Raw genomic sequence first — 27,778 nt, 5'->3', positions numbered from 1 at the left:
TTTCAGGCCTCGGAGATAACAGGATTGCACACTCGATCACAAACGAGGGCTGAGGGTCTTACATTGTCAACTTCCCTTGCTTGGCTAATTGTTTGGACTGACGGCAAACATGGCTGCGGGGATTCCCCCAAGGGCAATAGGTGAGGGTAAGTGGACTTTACGTGTTTGGAACGCACCCCCAGAGACAGCAATTGAGAATAGAAAAATGAGATCTGTCATGAAAGTCATTTTCAAATCAATAAAATACTTTATTGCATGAGTAGCCTATTTATTACATGGTATAACATGCATTTATTACACTTTGAAAATATCTCACAATATAGACTGTCATGTTTAAGTTGACAAACATCTTCTGATTATTTCTTAAGTTGTTTAGTGACATATTGAAAATATATTTTATATCTTTAATAAAAAAGAAACAAGAAAAACAGTTGATTTTAGCCTGTCTTGTCAGTCTGTCTTTGCAACTGTATCCTTACAGAGAGGAATTTTGATACTAGTAACTGTAGATGTCATAAATCTAATGAAGCATGTGAAGAACAAAACATGTTAAACTTCAATGAGATGTAATATAGCAGGTTGGTTAGTTGGTTGGTTGGTAATGCTATGTGGTGGGAGGTTTGAAACCTGACTCCTTCACTTCATGCTGTTTGCAAATAGGATACCTGTACTTTCCTTAGAATGATTTAAAATATTTTATTAACCAGTCTTCATCTCATCCGAGGAACCCTTTCTCCAAGTGGAACTTCCATCAGTTTCTGTAAAGAAAGAGTTGTATACACTTTCACACAATCTGAACCACAACAAAAACACGACATCAAAATGAACATTGAAACTATTTAGTGCAAACTTCCAGCGAGGCCACAAGCCTAACTGAGTGATGGATGACTGACCTTCAGCAGTCGATCCTGGTACACCCGGTCGTCCTCCCCCTCCCCTTGTTGCTCCTCCACCTGGTACCTCCTGCAGGCAACTGTCACCTCTTGTTGGTCATAGACAAGAGCGGGATCCAGGGTGTGTCCGTTAATGAGACTAACCAGGTACTCTCTGTAGTGTTTACTGCAATGGCCACACAGAGACAGACATAGTGAGAACAATGGCCACAAACGGAGACAAAGCAAGAACAGCCTAACAGCCAACAAAGGTTGTTTAAAAGTGAATATCATGAACTTCTCATGGCATGTCTTCAATACAATTAAACCTACAGGATGTGTGTGTGGTAGTGCACAAATAACCAACAATTAGGTATTGTGTGTGTGTGTGACTCACTCGCAGAGTCCAGCTTCTCCTGGCTGAGTTTGGACTCCACAGGGTGAGTCAATCTGCTGACCTCCCTCATCCTTCTGCTCCATCACACCACATGCGTCTGAGTCACACAGAAAGAGAAATTGAAAGTATGGACAGAAAGAGAAATTGAAAGTATGGGCAGAAAGATAAATTGAAAGTATGGGCAGAAAGAGAAAAAAAAGACTAAAGTTCTCACATACAGTGCATTCAGAAAGTATTCAGACCCCTTGACTTTATCCACATTTTGTTACGTTACAGCCTTATTCTAAAATGGATTAAATAAAACATTTTCCGCATCAATCTACACAATACCCCATAATGACAGAGCAAAAACAGGATTTTAGCAATTTTATAAAAAATAAAAAACAAACCTTATTTACATAAGTATTCAGACCCTTTGCTATGAGACTCAATTGAGCTCAGGTGAATCCTGTTTCCATCGATCATCCTTGAAGTGTTTCTACAACTTAATTGGACACACCTGTGGTAAATTCAATTGATTGGACATGACTTAGAAAAGCACACATCTGTCTATATACGGTCCCACAGTTGACAGTGCATGTCAGAGCAAAAACCAAGCCATGAGGTTGAAGGAATTGTCCGTAAAGCTCAGAGAACAGGATAGTGTCAAGTCACAGATCTGGGTAAGGGTACCAAAACATTTCTGCAGCATTGAAGGTTCCTAAGAATACAATGGCCTCCATCATTCTTAAATGGAGGAAGCTTGGAACCACCAAGACTCTTCCTAGAGCTGGCTGCCCTGCCAAACTGAGCAATCGGGGGAGAAGGGCCTTGGTCAGGGAGGTGATCCAGAACCCGATGGTCACTCTGGCAGAGCTCCAGAGTTCCTCTGTGGAGATGGGAGAACCATCCAGAAGGACAACCATCTCTGCAGCACTCCACCAATCAGGCCTTTATGGTAGAGGGCCAGATGGAAGCCACTCCTCAGTAAAAGGCACATGACAGCCTGGTTGGAGTTTGCCAAAAGGACTCTCAGACCATGAGAAATAAGATTCTCTGGTCGGATGAAACTAAGATTGAACTGTTTGGCCTGAATGCCAAGCGTCACATCTGGAAGAAACCTGGCACCATCCCTACGGTGAAGCATGGTGGTGGCAGCATCATGCTGTGGGGATGTTTTTCAGTGGCAGGGACTTGGAGACTAGTCAGGATCAAGGGAAAGATGTACGGAGTACAGAGGTTTCCTTGATAAAAAACCTGCTCCAGAGTGCTCAGGTCCTTAGAATGGGGCAAAGGTTTACCTTCCAACAGGACAACAACCATAAGCACACAGCCAAGACAACGCAGGAGTGGCTTCGGGACAAGTCTCTGAATGTCCTTGAGTGGCCCAGATAGAGGCCGGACTTGAACCCGATCTAACATCTCTGGAGAGACCTGAAAATAGCTGTGCAGCGACGCTCCCCATCCAACCTGACAGAGCTTGAAAGGATCTGCAGAGAAGAATGTGAGAAACTCCCCAAATACAAGTGTGCCAAGCTTGTAGCATCATACTTGAGGCTGTAATCATTGCCAAGGGTGCTTCAACAAAGTACTGAGTAAAGGTTCTGAATGCTTATGTAAATGTGATATTTTAATTTTTAATGAATTTGCAAAAAAAATATGATTTTTCATTATGGGGCATTGTGTGTAGATTGATGAGGGGGGAAAAAAATATTTTAGAATAAGGCTGTAATGTAACAAAATGTGGAAAAGGGGTCTGAATACTTTCTGAATGCACTGTAAGTGAGGATAAACAGGAGGTCACTCTCACCAGTCTGTGTCCCATTAGGGGGGTCTGTGTTGAACACAACAGCATTCCTCTGTGGACAAAATACAAACACCTCACCTCAGAAACATAACATTGAAATGACAGCCCTGTAACGTTCCCAGAACATTTCCCATGTAACGTTCCCAGAACATCCAGTCTGTAAAGTTCCCCAACATTTCCCCTGTAACGTTCCCAGAACATTTCCCATGTAACGTTCACAGAACATTCAGTCTGTTACGTTACCCGAACATTTCCCCTGTAACGTTCCCAGAACATTTGTCTCTGTACCTGCAGCAGGGCCTGTAGTCTGACAGGCTCCCAGTCCCTGAGGTAGAAGAGGCAGTCTCGTGGGTGATGAGCATGGAGACCTGTGATTTTACACTGGATTGTCTTACACGCCGTCTGACAGAGAGAAGTGGAGGGAGGGAAAGGGGTGAAAAATAGAGAGAGAAAGGAAACAGACATGAGGATGGATGATGAGAAAGCCCTGGCAGAAAGAGATCCTTCCCTCTTACTGAATCCATTTAGTAAGACATTCTGTTCTAGATCAGTGGTTCCTAACCAGGGGGTACTTGAGAAGATTCATGAGACCATAGGCCTACTGGTAAAATGCACAGGGGTACTTGAAGGGTACTCCAGGCAGAGCACAATTCAGTTGGTGGTACAGTAACCTAGATAATATCCCTGTGCGTGACTTACAGTGTGGAAGGGATTGTTGCAGCCGCTGCAGAACTGGTATCTGCATTGAGAGCAGCTGAAGTGCATGCAGCCCCCTTTGGTCAAGGCATACTGGAACCTGCAGTGAGGACAGGCTATGGAGAGAGATGAGAAGAAGGGCCACATCATGGTGTTATAATAATGATGATGGTGGTGAGATGGCATTGTGTGATCTAGGATCAGGTCCTGTCTGTCCATATAATCTTATTTATTGTGATCTAAAAGGGAAATCTAATCCTAGATCAGCACCTACTCTAAAACTCTTTGTGAATATGGACCAATAACTGTAGGCTGTTTAGGCTGACTGACTCACTGATGCCGTTGTCCCGCAGGAACCCGGCCAGCCCCTGTCTCTGGTAGTCAGGGTCATTCTCTCTCTTCCACAACTGGAACTGCTCACAGGATACATCCTGGTGCTGAGCTTCCCACTGACACAGAGAGAGAGGGGGAGGGGGGCGAGAGAGCGTGAGAGAGATAGGGAGAAGGAGAAAGAAAGATGGAGAGAGAGACAGGCTTCATTATTTAGGTTCCACATACATATACTTTCGCAAGGCACTGTACTCGGCCCCCTTGAACTTTGCGACCTTTTGCCACATTTCAGGCTTCAAACATAAAGATATAAAACTATTTTTTTGTGAAGAATCAACAACAAGTTGGACACAATCATGAAGTGGAACGACATTTTGTTACGGTGCGTGAATGAGGACCCAAAAGCGAATCAACTTAAACAGAGCTTCTTTAATTACCAAACATAGGTAGGCTCAGATGGACCGGCAGATTCCGACAGGACAGGACAAGGTTACAGCAAACATGACGACAGTCTGGTTCAGGCATGAATGACACAAACAAACAAGAATCCGACAAGGACAGGAGCAGAAACAGAGAGAGATATAGGGACCTAATCAGAGGGAAAAAAGGGAACAGGTGGGGAACGGGGTGAATGGGTAGTTAGAGGAGACAAGGGACAGCTGGGGGAAAGCGGGGGAGAAAAGGTAACCTAACACGACCAGCAGAGGGAGACAGGGTGAAGGGAAAGGACAGAGACAAGACAACATGACAGTACATGACAGTACCCCCCCACTCACCGAGCGCCTCCTGGCGCACTCGAGGAGGAAACCTGGCGGCAACGGAGGAAATCATCAATCAGCGCACGGTCCAGCACGTCCCGAGAGGGAACCCAACTCCTCTCCTCAGGACCGTACCCCTCCCAGTCAACTAGGTACTGATGACCACGGCCCCGAGGACGCATGTCCAAGATCTTACGGACCCTGTAGATAGGTGCGCCCTCGACAAGGATGGGGGGGGGGGGGGGGGAAGACGAGCGGGGGCGCGAAGAACGGGCTTAACACAGGAGACATGGAAGACCGGGTGGACGCGACGAAGATATCGCGGAAGAAGAAGTCGCACTGCGACAGGATTAATGACCTGAGAGATACGGAATGGACCAATGAACCGCGGGGTCAACTTGCGAGAAGCCGTCTTAAGGGGAAGGTTCTGAGTGGAGAGCCAAACTCTCTGACCGCGACAATACCTAGGGCTCTTAGTTCTACGCTTATTAGCAGCTCTCACAGTCTGCGCCCTATAACGGCAAAGTGCAGACCTGACCCTCTTCCAGGTGCGCTCGCAACGTTGGACAAAAGCCTGAGCGGAGGGGACGCTGGACTCGGCGAACTGAGATGAGAACAACGGAGGCTGGTACCCGAGGCTACTCTGAAAAGGAGATAGCCCGGTCGCAGACGAAGGAAGCGAGTTGTGGGCGTATTCTGCCCAGGGGAGCTGTTCTGACCAAGACGCAGGGTTGCGAAAAGAAAGACTGCGTAAGATGCGACCAATAGTCTGATTGGCCCGTTCTGCTTGACCGTTAGACTGGGGGTGAAAGCCGGAAGAGAGACTGACGGAAGCCCCAATCAAACGGCAAAACTCCCTCCAAAATTGAGACGTGAATTGCGGACCTCTGTCCGAAACGACGTCTGACGGAAGGCCATGAATTCTGAAAACATTCTCGATGATGATTTGTGCCGTCTCTTTAGCAGAAGGAAGCTTAGCAAGGGGAATGAAATGAGCCGCCTTAGAGAACCTATCGACAACCGTAAGAATAACAGTCTTCCCCGCTGACGAAGGCAGTCCGGTGACAAAATCTAAGGCGATGTGAGACCACGGTCGAGAGGGAATAGGAAGCGGCCTGAGACGGCCGGCAGGAGGAGAGTTACCGGACTTAGTCTGCGCGCAGACCGAACAAGCAGCCACGAAACGACGCGTGTCATGCTCCCGGGTGGGCCACCAGAAACGCTGGCGAATGGAAGCAAGCGTACCCCGAACACCAGGGTGGCCGGCTAACTTGGCAGAGTGAGCCCACTGAAGAACGGCCAGACGAGTAGGAACGGGAACGAAAAGAAGGTTCCTAGGACAAGCGCGCGGCGACGGAGTTTGAGTGAGTGCTTGCTTTACCTGCCTCTCAATTCCCCAGACAGTCAACCCGACAACACGCCCCTCAGGGAGAATCCCCTCGGGGTCAGTGGAGGCTACTGAAGAACTGAAGAGACGAGACAAAGCATCAGGCTTGGTGTTCTTAGAGCCCGGACGATAAGAAATCACGAACTCGAAACGAGCGAAAAACAGCGCCCAACGCGCCTGACGCGCATTAAGTCGTTTGGCAGAACGGATGTACTCAAGGTTCCTATGGTCAGTCCAAACGACAAAAGGAACGGTCGCCCCCTCCAACCACTGTCGCCATTCGCCTAGGGCTAACCGGATGGCGAGCAGTTCGCGGTTACCCACATCATAGTTACGTTCCGACGGCGACAGGCGATGAGAAAAATACGCGCATGGGTGGACCTTGTCGTCAGAGAGGGAGCGCTGAGAAAGGATGGCTCCCACTCCCACCTCTGACGCGTCAACCTCGACAACGAACTGTCTAGAGACGTCAGGTGTAACAAGGATAGGAGCGGATGTAAAACGATTCTTGAGGAGATCAAAAGCTCCCTGGGCGGAAACGGACCACTTAAAGCACGTCTTGACAGAAGTAAGGGCTGTGAGAGGAGCTGCCACCTGACCGAAATTACGGATGAAACGACGATAGAAGTTCGCGAAGCCGAGAAAGCGCTGCAGCTCGACGCGTGACTTAGGGACGGGCCAATCAATGACAGCTTGGACCTTAGCGGGATCCATCTTAATGCCTTCAGCGGAAATAACAGAACCGAGAAATGTGACGGAGGAGGCATGAAAAGTGCACTTCTCAGCCTTCACAAAAAGACAATTCTCTAAAAGGCGCTGGAGGACACGTCGAACGTGCTGAACATGAATCTGGAGTGACGGTGAAAAAATCAGGATATCGTCAAGGTAAACGAAAACAAAGATGTTCAGCATGTCTCTCAGGACATCATTGACTAATGCCTGAAAGACAGCTGGAGCGTTAGCGAGGCCGAAAGGAAGAACCCGGTATTCAAAGTGCCCTAACGGAGTGTTAAACGCCGTCTTCCACTCGTCCCCCTCCCTGATGCGCTCGAGATGGTAAGCGTTACGAAGGTCCAACTTAGTGAAAAACCTGGCTCCCTGCAGGATCTCGAAGGCTGAAGACATAAGAGGAAGCGGATAACGATTCTTCACTGTTATGTCATTCAGCCCTCGATAATCTATGCAGGGGCGCAGAGACCCGTCCTTCTTCTTGACAAAAAAAAACCCCGCTCCGGCGGGAGAGGAGGAGGGGACTATGGTACCGGCGTCAAGAGCTACAGACAAATAATCTTCGAGAGCCTTACGTTCGGGAGCCGACAGAGAGTATAGTCTACCCCGGGGGGGGGTGGTTCCCGGAAGGAGATCAATACTACAATCATACGACCGGTGTGGAGGAAGAGAGGTGGCCCTGGACCGACTGAACACCGTGCGCAGATCGTGATATTCCTCCGGCACCCCTGTCAAATCACCAGGCTCCTCCTGTGAAGAAGAGACAGAGGAAACAGGAGGGATAGCAGACATTAAACATTTCACATGACAAGAGACGTTCCAGGAGAGGATAGAATTACTAGACCAATTAATGGAAGGATTATGACAAACTAGCCAGGGATGGCCCAAAACAACAGGTGTAAAAGGTGAACGAAAAATTAAAAAAGAAATGGTTTCACTATGATTACCAGAAACAGTGAGGGTTAAAGGTAGCGTCTCACGCTGAATCCTGGGGAGAGGACTACCATCCAGGGCGAACAAGGCCGTGGGCTCCTTTAACTGTCTGAGAGGAATGTCATGTTCCCGAGCCCAGGTCTCGTCCATAAAACAGCCCTCCGCCCCAGAGTCTATTAAGGCACTGCAGGAAGCTGACGAACCGGTCCAGCGTAGATGGACCGACAAGGTAGTGCAGGATCTTGAAGGAGAGACAGGAGTAGTAGCGCTCACCAGTAGCCCTCCGCTTACTGACGAGCTCTGGCCTTTTACTGGACATGAAGTGACAAAATGACCAGCGGAACCGCAATAGAGACAGAGGCGGTTGGTGATTCTCCGTTCCCTCTCCTCAGTCGAGATGCGGATACCTCCCAGCTGCATGGGCTCAGCACCCGAGCCGGCAGAGGAAGATGGTAGTGATGCGGAGAGGGAGGCGACGGAGAGCGCGAGCTCCTTTCCACGAGCTCGGTGACGAAGATCAACCCGTCTCTCAATGCGAATAGCGAGTTCAATCAAGGAATCCACGCTGGAAGGAACCTCCCGGGAGAGAATCTCATCCTTTACCTCTGCGCGGAAACCCTCCAGAAGACGAGCGAGCAAGGCCGGCTCGTTCCAGCCACTGGAGACAGCAAGAGTGCGAAACTCAATAGAGTAGTCTGTTATGGATCGATTGCCTTGACATAGGGAAGACAGGGCCCTGGAAGCCTCCTCCCCAAAAACAGATCGATCAAAAACCCGTATCATCTCCTCCTTAAAGTCTTGATACTGGTTAGTACACTCAGCCCTTGCCTCCCAGATTGCCGTGCCCCACTCACGAGCCCGTCCAATAAGGAGAGATATGACGTAGGCGACACGAGCAGTGCTCCTGGAGTAAGTGTTGGGCTGGAGAGAAAACACAATATCACACTGGGTGAGGAACGAGCGGCATTCAGTGGGCTCCCCAGAGTAACACGGCGGGTTATTGATTCTGGGCTCCGGAGATTCGAAAGCCCTGGAAGTGGCCGGTGGATCGAGGCGGAGATGGTGAACCTGTTCTGTGAGGTTGGAGACTTGGGTGGCCAGGGTCTCAACGGCATGTCGAGCAGCAGACAATTCCTGCTTGTGTCTGCCTAGCATCGCTCCCTGGATCTCGACGGCTGAGTGGAGAGGATCCGAAGTCGCTGGGTCCATTCTTGGTCGGATTCTTCTGTTACGGTGCGTGAATGAGGACCCAAAAGCGAATCAACTTAAACAGAGCTTCTTTAATTACCAAACATAGGTAGGCTCAGATGGACCGGCAGATTCCGACAGGACAGGACAAGGTTACAGCAAACATGACGACAGTCTGGTTCAGGCATGAATGACACAAACAAACAAGAATCCGACAAGGACAGGAGCAGAAACAGAGAGAGATATAGGGACCTAATCAGAGGGAAAAAAGGGAACAGGTGGGGAACGGGGTGAATGGGTAGTTAGAGGAGACAAGGGACAGCTGGGGGAAAGCGGGGGAGAAAAGGTAACCTAACACGACCAGCAGAGGGAGACAGGGTGAAGGGAAAGGACAGAGACAAGACAACATGACAGTACATGACACATTTATTGGATATTTCAAACTTTTTTAACAAATCAAAAACTGAAAAATTGGGCGTGCAAAATTATTCAGCCCCGTGTAGCGCCACCTTTTGCTGTGATTACAGCTGTAAGTCGCTTGGGGTATGTCTCTATCAGTTTTGCACATCGAGAGACTGACATTTTTTCCCATTCCTCCTTGCAAAACAGCTCGAGCTCAGTGAGGTTGGATGGAGAGCATTTGTGAACAGCAGTTTTCAGTTCTTTCCACAGATTCTCGATTGGATTCAGGTCTGGACTTTGACTTGGCCATTCTAACACCTGGATATGTTTATTTTTGAACCATTCCATTGTAGATTTTGCTTTATGTTTTGGATCATTGTCTTGTTGGAAGACAAATCTCCGTCCCAGTCTCAGGTCTTTTGCAGACTCCATCAGGTTTTCTTCCAGAATGGTCCTGTATTTGGCTTCATCCATCTTCCCATCAATTTTAACCATCTTCCCTGTCCCTGCTGAAGAAAAGCAGGCCCAAACCATGATGCTGCCACCACCATGTTTGACAGTGGGGATGGTGTGTTCAGCTGTGTTGCTTTTACGCCAAACATAACGTTTTGCATTGTTGCCAAAAAGTTCAATTTTGGTTTCATCTGACCAGAGCACCTTCTTCCACATGTTTGGTGTGTCTCCCAGGTGGCTTGTGGCAAACTTTAACCGACACTTTTTATGGATATCTTTAAGAAATGGCTTTCTTCTTGCCACTCTTCCATAAAGGCCAGATTTGTGTAATATACGACTGATTGTTGTCCTATGGACAGAGTCTCCCACCTCAGCTGTAGATCTCTGCAGTTCATCCAGAGTGATCATGGGCCTCTTGGCTGCATCTCTGATCAGTCTTCTCCTTGTATGAGCTGAAAGTTTAGAGGGACGGCCAGGTCTTGGTAGATTTGCAGTGGTCTGATACTCCTTCCATTTCAATATTATCGCTTGCACAGTGCTCCTTGGGATGTTTAAAGCTTGGGAAATCTTTTTGTATCCAAATCCGGCTTTAAACTTCTTCACAACAGTATCTCGGACCTGCCTGGTGTGTTCCTTGTTCTTCATGATGCTCTCTGCGCTTTTAACGAACCTCTGAGACTATCACAGTGCTGGTGCATTTATACGGAGACTTGATTACACACAGGTGGATTGTATTTATCATCATTAGTCATTTAGGTCAACATTGGATCATTCAGAGATCCTCACTGAACTTCTGGAGAGAGTTTGCTGCACTGAAAGTAAAGGGGCTGAATAATTTTGCACGCCCAATTTTTCAGTTTTTGATTTGTTAAAAAAGTTTGAAATATCCAATAAATGTCGTTCCACTTCATGATTGTGTCCCACTTGTTGTTGATTCTTCACAAAAAAATACAGTTTTATATCTTTATGTTTGAAGCCTGAAATGTGGCAAAAGGTCGCAAAGTTCAAGGGGGCCGAATACTTTCGCAAGGCACTGTAGCTATGAAATGACACAATAGATGGCAGGCAAGGCAGCAACATGCATCTTTTGTACTTACAGGCTTTTTGCATTGGTTGCAAAAGCTCTTCATACACGTGGGACAGGTGACTTTGAACTGGTTTCCATCATAGATAAACCCAAAGGTGCACTGAGGAGGGAGGAGAAGAGAGGGGTGGGTGGGTGAAAAGTTCAGTAGAGAAGTAACTTTATATGTGATGGAGATGGTTAGAAACCCACTCACGTGACAACACCACAGGAACATGGGGTCCTTCATCAGAGCATGTTCCATCAGCTTCTTGTGGAAGAGCTCGTACACCTCACGATCCAGACAGTCTCGCAGCTAAACACACAACATCAATAACTATGTAATAACCATATAATAGCACAAGCTTCAGCAACACATGATCTCCCCATTTCCATCTCCCTATATCCCTAATAGGGTTGCAAAATTCCAGAAATGTCAAACAGGGAATTTTTATGTCTTAAATTGATACTTTGGGATTTTGACAATGAGGCCATGTACCTACTTCCCCAGAGTCAGATGAACTTGTGGATACCACTTGTATGTCTCTGTGTCCAGTATAAAGGAAGAAGAAGTCGTTTCAAGAGCCAATGTCAACTAGCATTAGCACAATGGCTGGAAGTCTATGGATATATACAGTTGAAGTCGGAAGTTTACATACACTTAGGTTGGAGTCATTAAAACTTGTTTTTCAACCACTCCACACATTTCCTGTTAACAAACTATAGTTTTGGCAAGTCAGTTAGGACATCTACTTTGTGCATGACTCAAGTCATTTTTCCAACAATTGTTTACAGACAGATAATTTCACAATTCACTGTATCACAATTCCAGTGGGTCACAAGTTTACATACACTAAGTTGACTGTGCCTTTAAACAGATTGGAAAATTCCAGAAAATTATGCCATGGCTAGCTGCTGATAGGCTAATTGACAACATTTGAGCCAATTGGAGGTGTACCTGTGGATTTATTTCAAGGCCTACCTTCAAACTCAGTGCCTCTTTGCTTGACATTAATGGAAAATCAAAAGAAATCAGCCAAGACCTCACAAAAAAACATTGTAGACCCCCACAAGTCTGGTTCATCCTTGGGAGCAATTTCCAAACGCCTGAAGGTACCACGTTCATCTGTACAAACAATAGTACGCAAGTATAAACACCATGGGACCACACAGCCATCATACCGCTCAGGAAGGAGATGTGTTCTGTCTCCTAGAGATAAACGTACTTTGGTGCGAAATGTGCAAATCCATCCCAGAACAACAGCAAAGGTCCTTGTGAAGATGCTGGAGGAAACAGGTACAAAAGTATCTATATCCACAGTAAAACGAGTCCTATATCGACATAACCTGAAAGGCTGCTCAGCACGGAAGAAGCCACTGCTCCAAAACCACCATAAAAAAGCCAGACTACGGTTTGCAACTGCACATTGGGACAAAGATCGTACTTTTTGGAAAAATGTCCTCTGGTCTGATGAAACAAAAATAGAACTGTTTGGCCATAATAACCATTATGTTTGAAGGAAAAAGGGGGAGGCTTGCAAGCCAAAGAACACCATCCCAACCTTGAAGCACGGGAGTGGCAGCATCGTGTTGTGGGGGTGCTTTGCTGCAGGAGGGACTGGTGCACTTCACAAAATAGATGGCATCATGAGGTAGGAAAATGATGTGGATATATTGAAGCAACATCTCAAGACATCAGTTAAAGCTTGGTCGCAAATGGGTCTTCCAAATGGACAATGGCCCCAAGCATACTTCCGAAGTTGTGGCAAAATGGCTTAAGGACAACAAAGTCAAGGTATTGGAGTGGCCATCCCAAAGCCCTGTCCTCAATTCCATAGAACATTTGTAGGCAGAACTGAAAAAGCATGTGTGAGCAAGGAGGCCAACAAACCTGGCTCAGTTACACCAGCTCTGTCAGGAGGAATGGGCCAAAATTCACCCAACTTATTGTGGGAGGCTTGTGGAAGGCTACCTGAAAAGTTTGACCCAAATTAAACAATTTAAAGTCAATGCTACCAAATACTAATTGAGTGTATGTAAACTTCTGACCCACTGGGAATGTGATGAAAGAAATAAAAGCTGAAATAAATAATTCTCGCTACTATTATTCTGACATTTCACATTTTTAAAATAAAGTGGTGATCCTAACTCACCTAAAACATGGTTCTTTACTAGGATTAAATGTCAGGAATTGTGAAAAACTGAGTTTAAATGTATTTGGCTAAGGTGTATGTAAACTTCAGACTTCAACTGTACTAGCATGCTTGCAGATTCCCATAGACTTCCAGTCACAGTGCATTGTCTAGAGAAACTACCTCCAACTTCGTTCATACTGGACACAGTATCCACAAATTCATCTGACTATGTGGAAGTAGATAAAGGGCATCAAGTATCCCTTTAATATGTTGCTGTCTAGTACAGTTTTTTTGCCAGCTAGGGCCATCTACTTTGGGTGCTGCCTCTCCCCAGTAGCCTACTTGGTGTGTGAACTGCTCACTGCTCATAACTAGCAGATGATTGTTGACACATCAACCAGGATGAAGGGGCAGGGCAATTTGTGACTGTTGTTCTGGTCATCAGTCAGCGGCGGTGTCGTCAGCAAAACAATTTAGTAGTTTTGGCAACTATGTGTTTGCTATCCCAGTTTGCTCCTCTCCCTGTAGGCTTTACAGACTCTCCCCATCCCTTGGCTGCAACCATTCTAATTTAGTGTACCCTGCGTGCACAACCCATGTGGAATTCCTGGTTTCTGGCAGCGTTTGGAACTGCTGATCTGCGGTTAATCTCAGCCTATGCTGCCCTTTATTCAGTCCCTAGACTTTTTGGCCCTGATGGAAACATCACCACAGTGAACACTGCTACTCCAGCTGCTCTCTCTTCATCTGACTATGTTTTCTCTCATAGCCTGACAGAATCTGGTCGTTGTGGTGGTGGCACAAGGCTACTCATTCATCCTAAATAGAGATTTTCTCTTTTCTCCCTCTCTCACCTGTCCATCTCCTTATTTGAATTATATGCTGTCACTGTCACTTGTCCACTCAAGTTTAAGATTATTGTCATCTACTGTATTGTCATCTATACTAGAGGCTGTTTGCCGACTAATCTCACGGCAGTCTTCCTCTCTGCATGCCTAGCAAATATCTCAGCTTGGATGTCGGCCCGCTACCTCAAGCTCAACCTCAACAAAATGGAGCTGCTCTTCCTCCCGGGGAAGGCCTGCCCGCTCCAAGGCCTCTCCATCACGGTTGACAACTCCACAGTGTCCCCCTTCCGGAGTGCAAAAAACCTTGGCTTGACCCTGGACAACACCCTGTTGTTCTCTGCAAACATCAACGCTGTGACTCGCTCCTACAGATTCACGCTCTACAACAACTGTAGAGTACAACCCTACCTCACACAGGAAGCGATGCAGGTCCTAATCCAGGCACTTGTCATCTCTCGTCTGGACTACTGCAACTCGGTGGCTGGGTTCCCCGTTGGTGCCATCAGGCCCCTGCAATTTCTCCAGAACGATGCAGCCCGCTTTGTGTTCAACCTTCCCAAATTTTCCCATGTCACCCCGCTCCTCCGCACACGCCACTGGCTTCCAGTCAAAGCTCGAGTCCACTACAATACCATGGTGCTTACCTATGGAACAGCACCTTCCTACCTTCAGGCTCTGTTCAAACCCTACACCCCAACCCGAGTACTCTGCTCAGCCCAGTCCAAGCTCTTCTCTCTCCTGGCACCCCAATGGTAGAACCGGTTTCATAAATCCCTGCCCATCTTCATAAAACATCTGAAACCCCTACCTCTTAAAGAGTATCTTAAATAATCCCACTGCACCACTCTCCCCCAACAAAAAAACAAAACAACTAGCACTCACACTTAACTTTCCCCCCTACTAGCACGGACTTTGCCGATAGCTACTTTATTGAGGGAAAATGTACCTACTATGCCTGTGATGTGGTTGTCCCACCTAGCTATCTTAAGATGAATGCACTACTGTAATAAGAGTGTCTGCTAAATGTAGAAAATAACCTTCCTCCCTTGTATCTCTAAATCTTTCTATAGTATGTACCTGGATGTCCAGGGTGGAGAAGTAGCTGTCCAGGTGCTCGGGGTCGTTGATGTCTGGTCCTGCGCACACGGGACACACCATGTCTCTGATGTGTTTGTCTCTTACAGCGATGGTGAAGTGCTGAGTGAAACACTCGTGGCACACCGAGCACTGACACGAGGTCAGGGACTGCATCTGTGAGAGGTACAGACAATTCATACAGGATAAAAAGGAACAATTTAAAGTCCATAGGACTATTGACTGACAAGGCAATACAGATACATGGAGGAGGTAATAAAAGCTCATCATCCACCCCAAGGCAAAGACAGAGCCCTAGCAGCCCACCTTGCTGTGTGGGAAGATGCTGAGGCAGCAGGGGCACTCCTTGTTGAGGAGGCGGCGGAGGAACTCCCTGTCCTGGGACTCCTTGACGGCCTGGATGACGTCCTCCAGGGAGTACTGGGCATCAGGCTCCTGGAGTAGAGACAGGGCCAGCTCACAGCGCCCCCAGCTGGGCAGCTCGTACAACGCCAGCAGGCGCCTGCACATCCGCTTAGGTAACACAATGTAGGATCATGGTGATTAACAATCAGGTTATTTGTTTTGTGTGTGTGGTCTCGAAAAATGTAGTTCATTGAGTTCTGCTGGCTCTCGTGTACACACACACCTGTTTGTCGGGGCTCTTTGCATCGATAGGGGCCACTGGCTGGTCGCTCCAGATGCGCTGGTGGAAGGGCTCCAGGAGGGGCCGCTGCAGCACGGACAGAGCCCCCTGCACCTCTCCTCCACTCAGACGCAGAGCCTCCTCACACTGGGACGCCTCCCGGAAACCCAGAGAACGCAGCTCGCGCATCTACACATACCAGAGACAGACGCAGTTGGACTGGATACTGCAGTGGATGTACTTTGCATATAGGCTTAAACAGACAAACTCAGTCAACTCTAAGATCTTGGTTACTTGAGTTGATATCAAAAGTATTTAGTCATATCTGTCTAGAGTGACCATTTGGGTCAGGTGACATGTCTGGTTCTCACCTTGACCTGTCTGTCTCTGAGCAGCTGACGGACTGCTCTCTCAGTGTCGCCTCCTGCTGCCAGCCATGCCTGCTTGGCCTCAACCCTGGACAGCCGCACCCCCTCACCCAGCAGCACACTGGGACTCTGCTGCTCTGTCGAACCTCCATCCCGCTCTGTGTTATCCTGCGGCCCAGAAACCCCTGCTTTGTAGTTCTGCAAAGCAGCCGAAGCCGCCATGGCACAGATCTCATCCAGTAGGTGGGGCAGCTCTGATTTTAGCCAATCGCAGGGGTTGACGTTGCTGCCTCCGGAAACGCAAAGGGCTGCGTAGACCTCCTCTGGGCCCACTCCATTTTTCTCTCCCTCCTGAGGAAGAACATTAGGTTAAAAGTTAGAAAATATAGTAGCAGTTAATCTGGTTTTAATTCACAGTGTCCATTTGTACTCCACCTACTCGTATTTGATGGACAAGTTTCAGCCCTTCATCCCTCATCAGGTTCTGTCTCTTGATGTCGATGTTCACCCTGGGAGGGATCTGGGGATGGAGTTGGGGCGTAGAAGGTGAGGCTAAGTCTTTGATTGGAGACTGCAGGGGGAGGGACTTGAGGCTGGTGCCTGCAGGATCTTTACACGGCAAGTTGCACATCTCACAAACCACTACAGGCTGAGAGTTCACATAGGTGCAGAACTGACACATCCACTAAAGAGCGAGAGAGACAGCATGGGAGGGGGGGAGTGAAAGATTAAAACAGAAAAGATACGCTGGAATGATTATGTCTCACAGAGCATTCCAATTGTAGAGAGTATTTAAACCACTGGGGGGTCAAACCTCTGTTTCGTTATCTGACGTGGGTCCTTGCATGGAGAGTACTGGAGTACTGGGGAGTACTGGAGTACTGGGGAGTACTGGCGTGATAGAGGGACGGGTGGCCAGACGGGGGCGCTCACACACCTCACACAGTATACTGCTGCCCTGGTTCACGACAGTACAGCTCTTACACTGCCACTCTACGAGAGAGGTCAGATAGACTAGATAAACAGAACCTGGTATTGATCTAGCTCAGTTTCTAGCTATGTCTGTATAATTACATTACTGATGTATTATCAATGCTATGGAGGCACAGATGACGTGAACACCTCAAACAGGATAGGATAGGTGACTGACATGTTGTTTTAATGAACGTCACATGAAAACTATTCATCAGTTGACCCGTGTATATGGAATGTGACCTGCGCTGGATGGCGGTTGCCCCGGGTCCTCCTGAACTATAAGGGAAGCGAGGGCAAGTCGGGGTCGTTCACAGGTCACACACAGCACGGCCTTCACCTCGTTGACTGTAGTGCACTGAGCACACTCCCACAAGGAAAAAGAGTGGCTGAAAAAGAGAAGAAATGCGAGTGAGAGGAAGAAGTGATTTGGTGTGAGTGAGTATGTGCACGAGCGTGGTGTAAAATATTAAGCCTTCCTAATTTCTAACCTTAAAGCTCTTTTTGGTTTGGCAACCACTGTCCTGTTGTGACCCCCGCGGTCAGGGTGAGAATGGTACAGTCTGTCACACTCCAGACACAGCCTCTGAGAACAGGTGGAGCAATGGGCAGAGACTTGGGACACACCACAGAGGATACAGGTCTCTACAGGGGTGGGGGGGTTTAAAAAGATGATCAGTGTTACTTTACATATTGATAGGATGGAATATTCAAAGAAATCTAAGCTATGACCCATATCTTACCCTGTATTCTATCTCTCCTGTGATTGGCTCTGGACGGGTGGTGGTGGTAGAGGAGGTCACATGACTGACAGAAAGGAAGAGACCCACAGGCCGGGCAGAGGAGAGAGGGAGTGGCACCGCACAAATCACACATCCCATCTTTGAGAGAAAGAGAGAGCGAAAGAAAGAAGAAATAATGGGTTTGTCATCCGCTGACAGTACAACACATTGGCCAGATGACATAAATGCTGGCGGGCAGAAAGCAAGGTGACAGGTAGACTGGTACAGGGAATGGCTGCTTGTCTCACCAGTAGGAGTGGTGGGGACATGTCTTAGTCCAGGACTGGTAGCATGTTTGGGTGGAGGAGATAGCGGCTGAAGGTCTTTCCCCCTGTCCCCGTGCTCCTCTCCTAGTGGAATGACCACCACATCAGACATCATCTCTGGTTCATCCTGAGGAGAGTCAAATAGCCATTAGTCAGCATAACAACACTAAAACCAGAAAGAGGTAGAGGTAGAAACAGACGAACCACCAACTAACTGTATGTTACACAGACCTGGGTTATCTTCTGTAGATTAGGGGTTGGGAGGATATTGCTGTACATTTCTGGGTGAGCATGTGTACCCTGACAGGCAAAAAACAACACATTACCTCATAACAGAGCAAACATGGAAACATGTCTTTGTGGTCATATTCAAATTGAGAATGACACAAATGTAAAAATAGATTTCACACCTTGATGAGCATGTCCATTTCCATGCGCAGGATCATGACCTCGATGGTCACCGCAGCAACCTTCTCAACGTCTGGATGTGTGACATCATCAGGGAAGCTGAGCCCATCTGGCTGCTGATTGGTGTAACCGTAAAGAAATAGGACTGACTTGCCACCCTGTAGAAAAGAAAGCAGCCCATTGACTCAAATGAGTGAAAAAGTCAACTCAAATGCTTTTAATATCAGTGGGTCTATGACCTACTAAGGCACTCTAAACATCTCTTATTGATCCACTCCCTTTTTCAACCATCTGACAATTCATAGTGAAATCAATGGATGAGATGACCTTCAGACTCTGTAATCTGTACTACGCATAAGGAAGTCAATCATTATACTGTAAGAATAGGGCTCCTGACAGGGTTTAGAGAGGCCTGTCTGTCTCTTCACCTTGATTTCGTCCACGGTGGTCCTGAAAACTGGGTTGTTGTGTTTGACGCTCCGCCAGTACCTGGGCCTGCTGGGGCTGGTCAGGTTACAGCCATACTTCTCCAGGATACTCAAGGCTTTAAACAGCCGACCCAAAGAATCTAGGACCTGTGGAGGGAGGGGAGCAGGAGGGCAGACAGGGAGAAAGAGAGCATCGCTATGTGAAGACGGTAAGGAGGCACATAATGTGAAACAAGGAATACAGTTGAATGTCAAAACATGCCTCACCTCTTGCCTTCTGTGCCCTGTGATGTTCTCTGTCACCATGGTCTGCGCTGTGATGTGGTGAAACTTGTCAGACAGGGACAGGGGGATGTTAGCCATGACCTGGACATCATCCTTTACCACCTGTGCAGAGCCTGAGGAGGATAGGAGGGACTCAGCTCTCCTCCGCACCTCCTCAAATGGGACAGACTGGGTACTCATCATTCAGACTCTGGGGGAGAGAGAGATAAATAAGGACAGTATGGTAAACTCTGGGCTGGGATTGTTGGCTGATATACAGTACATTCGGAAAGTATTCAGACCCCTTGACTTTTTCTACATTTTGTTACATTACAGCCTTATTCTAAAATGGATTAAATAATAAATGTTCCTCATCAATCTACAGACAATACCCCATAATGGCAAAGCAAAAACAGGTTTTTCTAAATGTTTGCAAATTTATAAAAATCAAAAACATAAATACCTTATTTACATAAGTATTCAGACTCGTTATGAGACTCGAAATTGAGCTCAGGTGCATCCTGTTTCCATTGATCATCCTTGAGATGTTTCCACAACACGATTGGAGTCCACCTGTGATTCAATCGATTGGACATGATTTGAAAAAAAGCACACACCTGTCTATATAAAGTTCCACAGTTGACAGCGCAGTCAGAGCAAAAACCAAGCCATGAGGTTGAAGGAATTGTCCGTAGAGCTCCGAGACAGGATAGTGTTGAGGCACAGATCTGGGGAAGGGTAACAAAAAAATTCTGCAGCATTGAAGATCTCCAAGAACAAAGTGGCCTCCATCGTTCTTAAATGGAAAAAGCTTGGAACCACCAAGACTCTTTCTAGAGCTGGCCGCCCAGCCAACTGAGCAATCGGGGGAGAAGGGCCTTGGTCAGGGAAGTGACCAATAACCTGATGGTCACTCTGACAGAGCTCTACAGAGTTCCTCTGTGGAGCTGGGAGAACCTTCCAGAAGGACAACCATCTCTGCAGCACTCCACCAATCAGGCCTTTATGGTAGAGTGGCCAGACGGAAGCCACTCCTCAGTAAAAGGCACATGACAGCCCGCTTGGAGTTTGCCAAAAGGCACCCAAAGATTCTCAGACCATGAGAAACAAGATTCTCTGGTCTGATGAAACCAAGGTTGAACTCTTAGGCCTGAATGCCAAGGGTCACGTCTGGAGGAAACCTGGCACCATCCCTACGGTGAAGCATGGTGGTGGCAGCATCATGCTGTGGGGATGTTTTTCAGCGGCAGGGACTGGGAGACTAGTCAGGATCAAGGGAAAGATGAACCGAGCAAAGTACAGAGAGGTCCTTGATGAAAACCTGCTCCAGAGCGCTCAGGACCTCAGACTGGGGAATAGGTTCACCTTCCAACAGGACAACAACACTAAGCACAAGGCCAAGACCACGCAGGAGTGGCTTCGGGACAAGTCTCTGAATGTCCTTGAGTGAACCTTATCTAACATCTCCCCGGAGAGACCTGAAAATAGCTGTGCAACGACTCCCCATACAACCTGACAGAGCTTGAGAGGATGAAAGTCCCCAAATACAGGTGTGCCAAGCATGTAGCGTCATACCCAAGAAGACTCAAGGCTGTAATCGCTGCCAAAGGTGCTTCAACAAAGTACTGAGTAAAGGTTCTGAATACTTATATAAATCTCCGCAGCCGATGTGAGTAAGCCCTTTAAACAGGTCAACATTCACAAGACCTTAGGGCCAGACGAATTACCAGGACGTGTACTGTGTCTCCTGACCCCTCCTGTCTCAGCCTCCAGTATTTATGCTGCAGTAGTTTATGTGTCGGGGGGCTAGGGTCAGTTTGTTATATCTGGAGTACTTCTCCTGTCCTATTCGGTGTCCTGTGTGAATCTAAGTGTGCGTTCTCTAATTCTCTCCTTCTCTCTTTCTTTCTCTCTCTCTGAGGACCTGAGCCCTAGGACCATGCCCCAGGACTACCTGACATGACTCCTTGATGTCTCCAGTCCACCTGACCGTGCTGCTGCTCCAGTTTCAACTGTTCTGCCTTATTATTATTTGACCATGCTGGTCATTTTGAACATTTGAACTTCTTGGCCATGTTCTGTTATAAACTCCACCCGGCACAGCCAGAAGAGGACTGGCCACCCCACATAGCCTGGTTCCTCTCTAGGTTTCTTCCTAGGTTTTGGCCTTTCTAGGGAGTTTTTCCTAGCCACCGTGCTTCTACACCTGCATTGCTTGCTGTTTGGGGTTTTAGGCTGGGTTTCTGTACAGCACTTTGTGATATCAGCTGATGTACGAAGGGCTATATAAATACATTTGATTTGATTTGTGTACTCCGAGCATGCTCTGACCAATTGGCAAGTGTCTTCACTGACATTTTCAACCTCTCCCTGTCTGATTCTGTAATACCAACATGTTTCAAGCAGACCACCATAGTCCCTGTGCCCAAGAACACTAAGGTAACCTGCCTAAATGACTGCTGACCCGTAGCACTAACGTCTGTAGCCGTGAAGTACTTTGAAAGTCATGGCTCACATCAACACCATTATCCCAGAAACCCTAAACCTCTCCAATTCACATACCGCCCCAACAGATCCACAGATGATGCAATCGCTATTGCACTCCACACTGCCCTTTCACACCTGTACAAAAGGAACACCTATGTGAGAATGCTATTCATTGACTACAGCTCAGCGTTCAACACCATAGAGCCCTCAAAGCTCATCACTAAGCTAAGGGCCCTGGGACTAAACACCTCCCTATCCAACTAGATCCTGGACTTCCTGACGGACCGCACCCAGGTGGTAAGGGTAGGTAACAACACATCCGCCACGCTGATCCTCAACACGGGGGCTCCTCAGGGGTGCATGCTCAGTCCCCTCCTGTACCCCCTGTTCACTCATGACTGCAGGGCCAGGCACGACTCCAACACCATCATTAAGTTTGCAGATGACACAACAGTGATCACCTGCCTGATCACCGACAACGATGAGACAGCCTATAGGGAGGAGGTCAGAGACCTGACCGTGTGGTGCAAGAACAACAACTTCTCCCTCAACATGATCAAGATAAAGGAGATGATTGTGGACTACAGGAAAAGGAGGACCGAGCACACCCACATTCTCATCGACGGGGCTGAAGTGGAGCAGGTTGAGAGTTTCAAGTTCCTTGGCGTCCACATCACCAACAAACGAAAATGGTCCGTGAAGCGGGCACTACAAAACCTATTCCACCTCAGGAGACAGAAAATGTTTGGCATGGGTCCTCAGATCCTCAAAAGGTTCTACAGCTGCACCATCAAGAGCATCCTGACGTGTTGCATCACTGCCTGGTATGGCAACTGCTCGGCCTCTGAGCGCAAGGCACTACAGAGAGTAGTGCGTATGCCAAGCTTCCTGCCATCCAGGACCTCTATACCAGGCGGTGTCACCAAGCTTCCTGCCATCCAGGACCTCTATACCAGGCAGTGTCAGAGGAAGACCATAAAAATCGTCAAAGACTCCAGCCACCATAGTCATAGACTGTTCTCTCTGCTACCGCACGGCAAGCAGTACCGAAGTTCCAAGTCTAGATCCAAGAGGCTTCTAAACAGCTTCTACCCCCAAGCCATAAGATCGACTAACCGGTGCCCGGTAAGTATTTGGCGCATGTGACAAATACATTTGGATTTGATTTGTTTACGAGTTTTTTTTTTTTTTTTACATTTGCAAAAATGTCGATATTTTTTTGTTGCTTTGTCATTATGGGGTATTGTGTGTAGATTGATGAGGGGGAAAACAATTTAATCCATTTTAGGCTGTAGTGTAACAAAATGTGGAAAAAGTCAAAGGGTCTGAATACTTTCCGAATGCACTGTAGGTAGACCTAGTACTGTCTTCAATGTAGCTAGCTTGCTAGTTGAGTGTACTGTCTATGTAGCTAACGTTACTCTTTCTACTGTGAAGATTTAAGTATATTGAAGTTAGCTATTGTTATCTCAAAATGACACAGTGACACTAGATAGCTGTAAACTTTACAGTTAGTACATGTACTGAAATTGAAGTGGAAAATGTAGTTGGCCGGCAAGTGTTAATCTGACCATGCGTCAGCTAATTTATTACTAAATGACTGGCTAGCAAATTGAAATCGAAAGTGTATAATGACAGCCAGATCAGTGCTTACTTTAATCTTCAAGGTTTCCAGATGTATTTTATGATCCAAGTCCTTATGAATCCAATAGACTTAAATATCAAGGCAAAATGTAGCTACATTTCCAGAGTCACGTCGGTCTTCTGAACCATTTCTTCAAAAGCATAAAGTCAAAACAACAGTAAAGTAGAAATGTAGTTGACGCGGAAGTTATCGAGAGGGGCGGCACTGAAGGAGACAAAATCTTTGGGGGTAGTATGTAGGTTAAACCTCGAGGTACACTACCCTCTAGTGGTCATATATATAAGATCAGTTACTGTAATACACTGACTTGAGTTCACAACATTGTTATTACATTGTTATAAATCAATCACTCAATCAATCATGTTTTGGACACTTCATTTTCTTTACGACAGTCAAATTTACAACTGAAGTCCACAAACTGCCGTTCAAGTATTCTTCTTGGAACTGAACACAAACGTAGTGTTTTGCTCTCCAGGCTGTATCACAACCGGCAGTGATTGGGAGTTCCATAGGGCCGCACACAATTGGCCCAGCGTCATCCAGGTTTGGCCGGTGTGGGCCGTCATTGTAAATAATAATTTGTTGTAAACTGACTTGCCTAGTTAAATAAAGGTTAAATAATTTCAACAACAAAAAACATTTCTTAGAAACATTACTTTTCATGGTTGGACTGCTTTCAATAATGATCTTAAAGACCAGTTCAACTCTTCTGTGTGTAAGCTTTTTATTTATTAACATATATGCAGTGCTTGAGTGTTGAGTATTGGCACCACATATTGCTCTACTGCTTGAGCTCCTGTTCCTCTTATAGAATATTAGTTCAAAAGTATTGTGGAGCTACTGCGCCTAAATGTAAACACTACCGACACCCAAAATGAGTACTGGAACCAATTTCAGTCCAAGTCAAGCACGGTCTATATCAGGGCTCTCCAACCCTGTTCCTGGAGATCTACCCTCCTGTAGGTTTTCACTCCAACCCCAGTTGTAACTCACCTAATTCATCTTATCAACCAACCCTGGTCTATATGCCCAATTTACAATGTCCAAAGATTATAATATCTTTGTTCTACCACCAAAGGAAGCAACTGCTATTTGAGTAAATGTAGTGCCTTCTCATCATGACATGGCAAGAAGAACCCATAGTGTCATTGAAGTTATTGCAATGACAATGATAATATCAACCATAGGGTAGTGGTCAGTATCAAAAGGACTCTACAACCTTTTCTTCAGGTGAGGGCCTGTATGTGAGAGGGGATATGATTCTCAATTTGACTACATTCACTGATATCTAACCCAGGCCTGTACTAACATATTAGGGTCTGAAGAGCATCCACAGGGCACTGGTGACAGATTGAGATTTATACGAATGCCAATGCAGGTCAATTGCAGAATCCAGGCAGTTCATTGCCCATGACTTTGCACTCTAGTTAGCATCTAGAGTATTAATCATGTATTGATGCTACTGGTGACTTGCTATTGCCAGAAAGTGCCATTAGTGGCACTGAAGATGTGATGCCCCTTATACCATTCACACTCAAGCACAACAGACCTCCATCACACATCACTTAGATTGGCCTCGGATCTGGAACCTGATAGCCATTTATCAGACTAATCACACCTTCGGATCAGGACAAACATGTGGGTTGTTAAAGGAATTACCCACCGTAACATACAGAAGTTCTCTGAGAGGACTCTAAAAGGTTGAGGATATGTGATACTTTAGAAACATCAAATTAATAAAGACTGACACAAAAAGCAAAACTCAAGATTTCAGTTATATCTAAGTGCCTTTGAAAGGATAGCAACGTCACATTTTCGACTCAAAGAGGGTGCTACAGCTTTATAATATACACTACCATTCAAAAGTTTGGCGTCACTTAGAAATGTCCTTGTTTTTGAAAGAAAAGCACATTTTTTGTCCATTAAAATAACAAATTGATCAGAAATACAGTGTAGACATTGTTAATGTTGTAAATGACTATTGTAACTGGAAACTGCAGATTTTTTTTATAGAATATCTACATAGGCTTATATAGGCCCATTATCAGCAACCATCACTCCTGTGTTTCAATGGCACATTGTGTTAGCTAATCTAGTTAGTTTTTCATTAAAAAAAAACTTAGATTAGCCTCACAAGTCCTCAACAGGCAACTTCATTAAATAGTATCCGCAAAACACCAGTCTCAACGTCAACAAAGAAGAGACGACTCCAGGATGCTGGCCTTCTAAGCAGATGTAGATATTCCATTTAAAAAACTGCTGTTTCAAGCTACAATAGTAATTTACAACATGAACAATGTCTACACTGTATTTCTGATCAATTTGATGTTATTTTAAATGGACAAAAAAAATCTGCTTTTCTTTCAAAAACAAGGACATTTCTAAGTGACCCCAAACTTTTCAGCGGTAGTGTACATTGGAAATATAAAATGGTTGTGTGTTCCACCTGCAGTGTAATACAATATCTGTGGTAAGTTCTAATCCTGTTGTCGTGGAAAACTAGATCCAAAGATTAAGAGACTATTTAATGATATAATAGAAACATCTTTAATACAAGCAGCTGCATGAGAGATCCACCTCTGATTTCACAGGGAAGAACTCTGAGTAAATGTTACATGTCTCTTCTATAGTTGGAGGTAATAATACAATCATATTGTTACGCAACAGTTATTTTATACAAGCAACAGTTCCAGAACACAATGGCCTTCTGTTAGGGCACAGACATAACACGAGTCTATGCAAGGCATAACGTCACAGTCCAACACAGAACATATCATGTGAGAAGTTACATCAGCTCACCCCAAATTCTGTCACCACAATTCCCCCTTTTGATGCCATGAAAACCATAGGCATCACCATACATTATATGTCTGAGCTGTTGTCAGACTGAATTGAAAAGAATTTGGTTTATGGAAAATGGGCATTTTACACCGAAAGGGGAGGTCTGAATGGAACTCCTAAAAGGTAATTTAATCATAACAATCCGGGGAAAAGGGGGGTTCATAGGGATGGGGTCATTTCGATGGCAAAAAGCACTATCACCTCTAATAGGGCAAAATGGATCCCCAATAAAGGGCGAACCAGTGGTGAGATCTGTCAGGTCATAAAAGTTTACTTCTGATGGGGAGGAGATACTGCTGTTTCACACAATCTCCTCACCAAGGTCATCATGCATGAGAACAGACCACTAAGTCCTCACCAAGGCCATCAGGCATGAGAACAGGCAGAATGATAGCACAAGGACTCCAACCACGTCTAGGAAACCAGGCTAGTTTTCACCCATGCAAATAGATCCCAACCCCACTCGTTATCTTGCTTGTTTACAGTAGCTACCACCTGGCTGATAGTGGCAACAGACTCAGCAAACCCAATGGTGGAGTTCGAAATGTAAGTACAACATTTAGCAACCCCCCCCATACATAGGCTTACAAAGGCCCATTATCAGCAACCATCACACCTGTGTTCCAATGGCACGTTGTGTTAGGTGATCTAGTTAGTTTTTCATTTAAAAAAACTTAGATTAGCCTCACAAGTCCTCAACAGGCAACTTCATTAAATAGTTTCCGCAAAACACCAGTCTCAACTTCAACAAAGAAGAGACGACTCCAGGATGCTGGCCTTCTAGGCAGACTTACAAAGAAAAAGCCATGTCTCAGACTGGCCAAAATAAAAGATTAAGATGGGTAAAAGAACAGACACCGGACAGAGGAACTCTGCCTAGAAGGCCAGCATCCCGGAGTCGCCTCTACACTGTTGACGTTGAGACTGGTGTTTTGCGGGTACTATTTGATGAAGCTGCCAGTTGAGGACTTGTGAGGCGTCTGTTTCTCAAACTAGACAATCCCCCTTTAATTTGCTATTCATATTTTTGACTACTTTTACTTCACTACATTCCTAAAGAAAATTGTACTTCTTACTAATTTTCCCTGACACCCAAAAGTACTTGTTACATTTTGAATGCTTAGCAGGACAGGAAAATTGTTTAATTCACACACTTATCAAGAGAACATCCCTGGTCATCCCTACTGCCTCTGATCTGGCAAACTCAGTAAGCACATGCTTAATTTCTAAATGATGTCTGAGAGTTGGAGTGTGCCCCTGGCTATCCATAAATAACTAAAAACTAGAAAATATGTCTGTCTGCTTTGCTTAATATAAGGAATTCAAAATTATTTATACTTTTAATTTGACTTTTGATACTTATTAAGTACATTTTAGCAATTACATAATTTTACATACTTTACTCAATTAGAATTTTATTGGGTGACTTTCCCTTTTACTTAAGTCATTTTCTTTTAAGGTATCTTTACTTTTACTCAAGTATGACAATTGGATACTTGTTCCACCACTGCTAGTTTGTAAGACCATGGTGCGTGTAGCTACGAGTTCAGAAGTTAATGCTTCCAAAGCAGTGTCGATAGCATTCCCCACTCTTTCTACTTCATTGGCTAGTTCTCGAAT

The 27,778-nt window shown here is 46.0% G+C and overlaps 1 protein-coding gene across 2 annotated transcripts; it reads right to left on the bottom strand.

Moving 5' to 3' along the window:
- Nucleotides 1-224: 224 nt before the first annotated feature.
- Nucleotides 225-23,943, bottom strand: LOC110489697 (E3 ubiquitin-protein ligase RNF31). Of its 2 annotated transcripts, none has more exons than XM_021562465.2 (24): nucleotides 23,327-23,943; nucleotides 19,189-19,396; nucleotides 18,922-19,068; nucleotides 18,496-18,651; nucleotides 18,317-18,385; nucleotides 18,068-18,212; nucleotides 17,781-17,918; nucleotides 17,529-17,682; nucleotides 17,281-17,426; nucleotides 16,880-17,058; nucleotides 16,505-16,750; nucleotides 16,069-16,416; nucleotides 15,701-15,886; nucleotides 15,379-15,585; nucleotides 15,055-15,228; nucleotides 11,212-11,310; nucleotides 11,029-11,118; nucleotides 4,086-4,200; nucleotides 3,755-3,867; nucleotides 3,344-3,457; nucleotides 3,059-3,107; nucleotides 1,270-1,366; nucleotides 894-1,059; nucleotides 225-758 (listed from the first exon to the last, which is right to left on the bottom strand). In XM_021562465.2, exons 2-24 carry the CDS (start codon nucleotides 19,387-19,389, stop codon nucleotides 711-713), a joined length of 3,387 nt encoding a protein of 1,128 aa, XP_021418140.1. In that variant the 5' UTR covers nucleotides 19,390-19,396; nucleotides 23,327-23,943; the 3' UTR covers nucleotides 225-710. The 2 variants fall into 2 exon arrangements, with proteins under 2 accessions (XP_021418140.1, XP_021418142.1); XM_021562467.2 differs by lacking the exon at nucleotides 23,327-23,943 and adding an exon at nucleotides 19,649-19,680.
- Nucleotides 23,944-27,778: the final 3,835 nt, after the last annotated feature.

The sequence above is a fragment of the Oncorhynchus mykiss genome, chromosome 15 (assembly GCF_013265735.2).
Source record: "Oncorhynchus mykiss isolate Arlee chromosome 15, USDA_OmykA_1.1, whole genome shotgun sequence".
In the NCBI taxonomy this organism is placed as follows: domain Eukaryota; kingdom Metazoa; phylum Chordata; class Actinopteri; order Salmoniformes; family Salmonidae; genus Oncorhynchus; species Oncorhynchus mykiss.
This window is presented reverse-complemented; position numbering and strand designations above follow the sequence as displayed.

Bases quoted from the DNA above. Each gene is read 5' to 3' on its own strand.
- LOC110489697 (XM_021562465.2), bottom strand. From the start codon at position 19,389: ATGATGAGTACCCAGTCTGTCCCATTTGAGGAGGTGCGGAGGAGAGCT. The intron at 15,887-16,068 runs GTGAGAACCAGA...TGGTATGTGTAG, and splicing joins TCAGAGACAGACAGGTCAAG to ATGCGCGAGCTGCGTTCTCT. The intron at 15,586-15,700 runs GTGTGTGTGTAC...GTGTTACCTAAG, and splicing joins CAAAGAGCCCCGACAAACAG to CGGATGTGCAGGCGCCTGCT.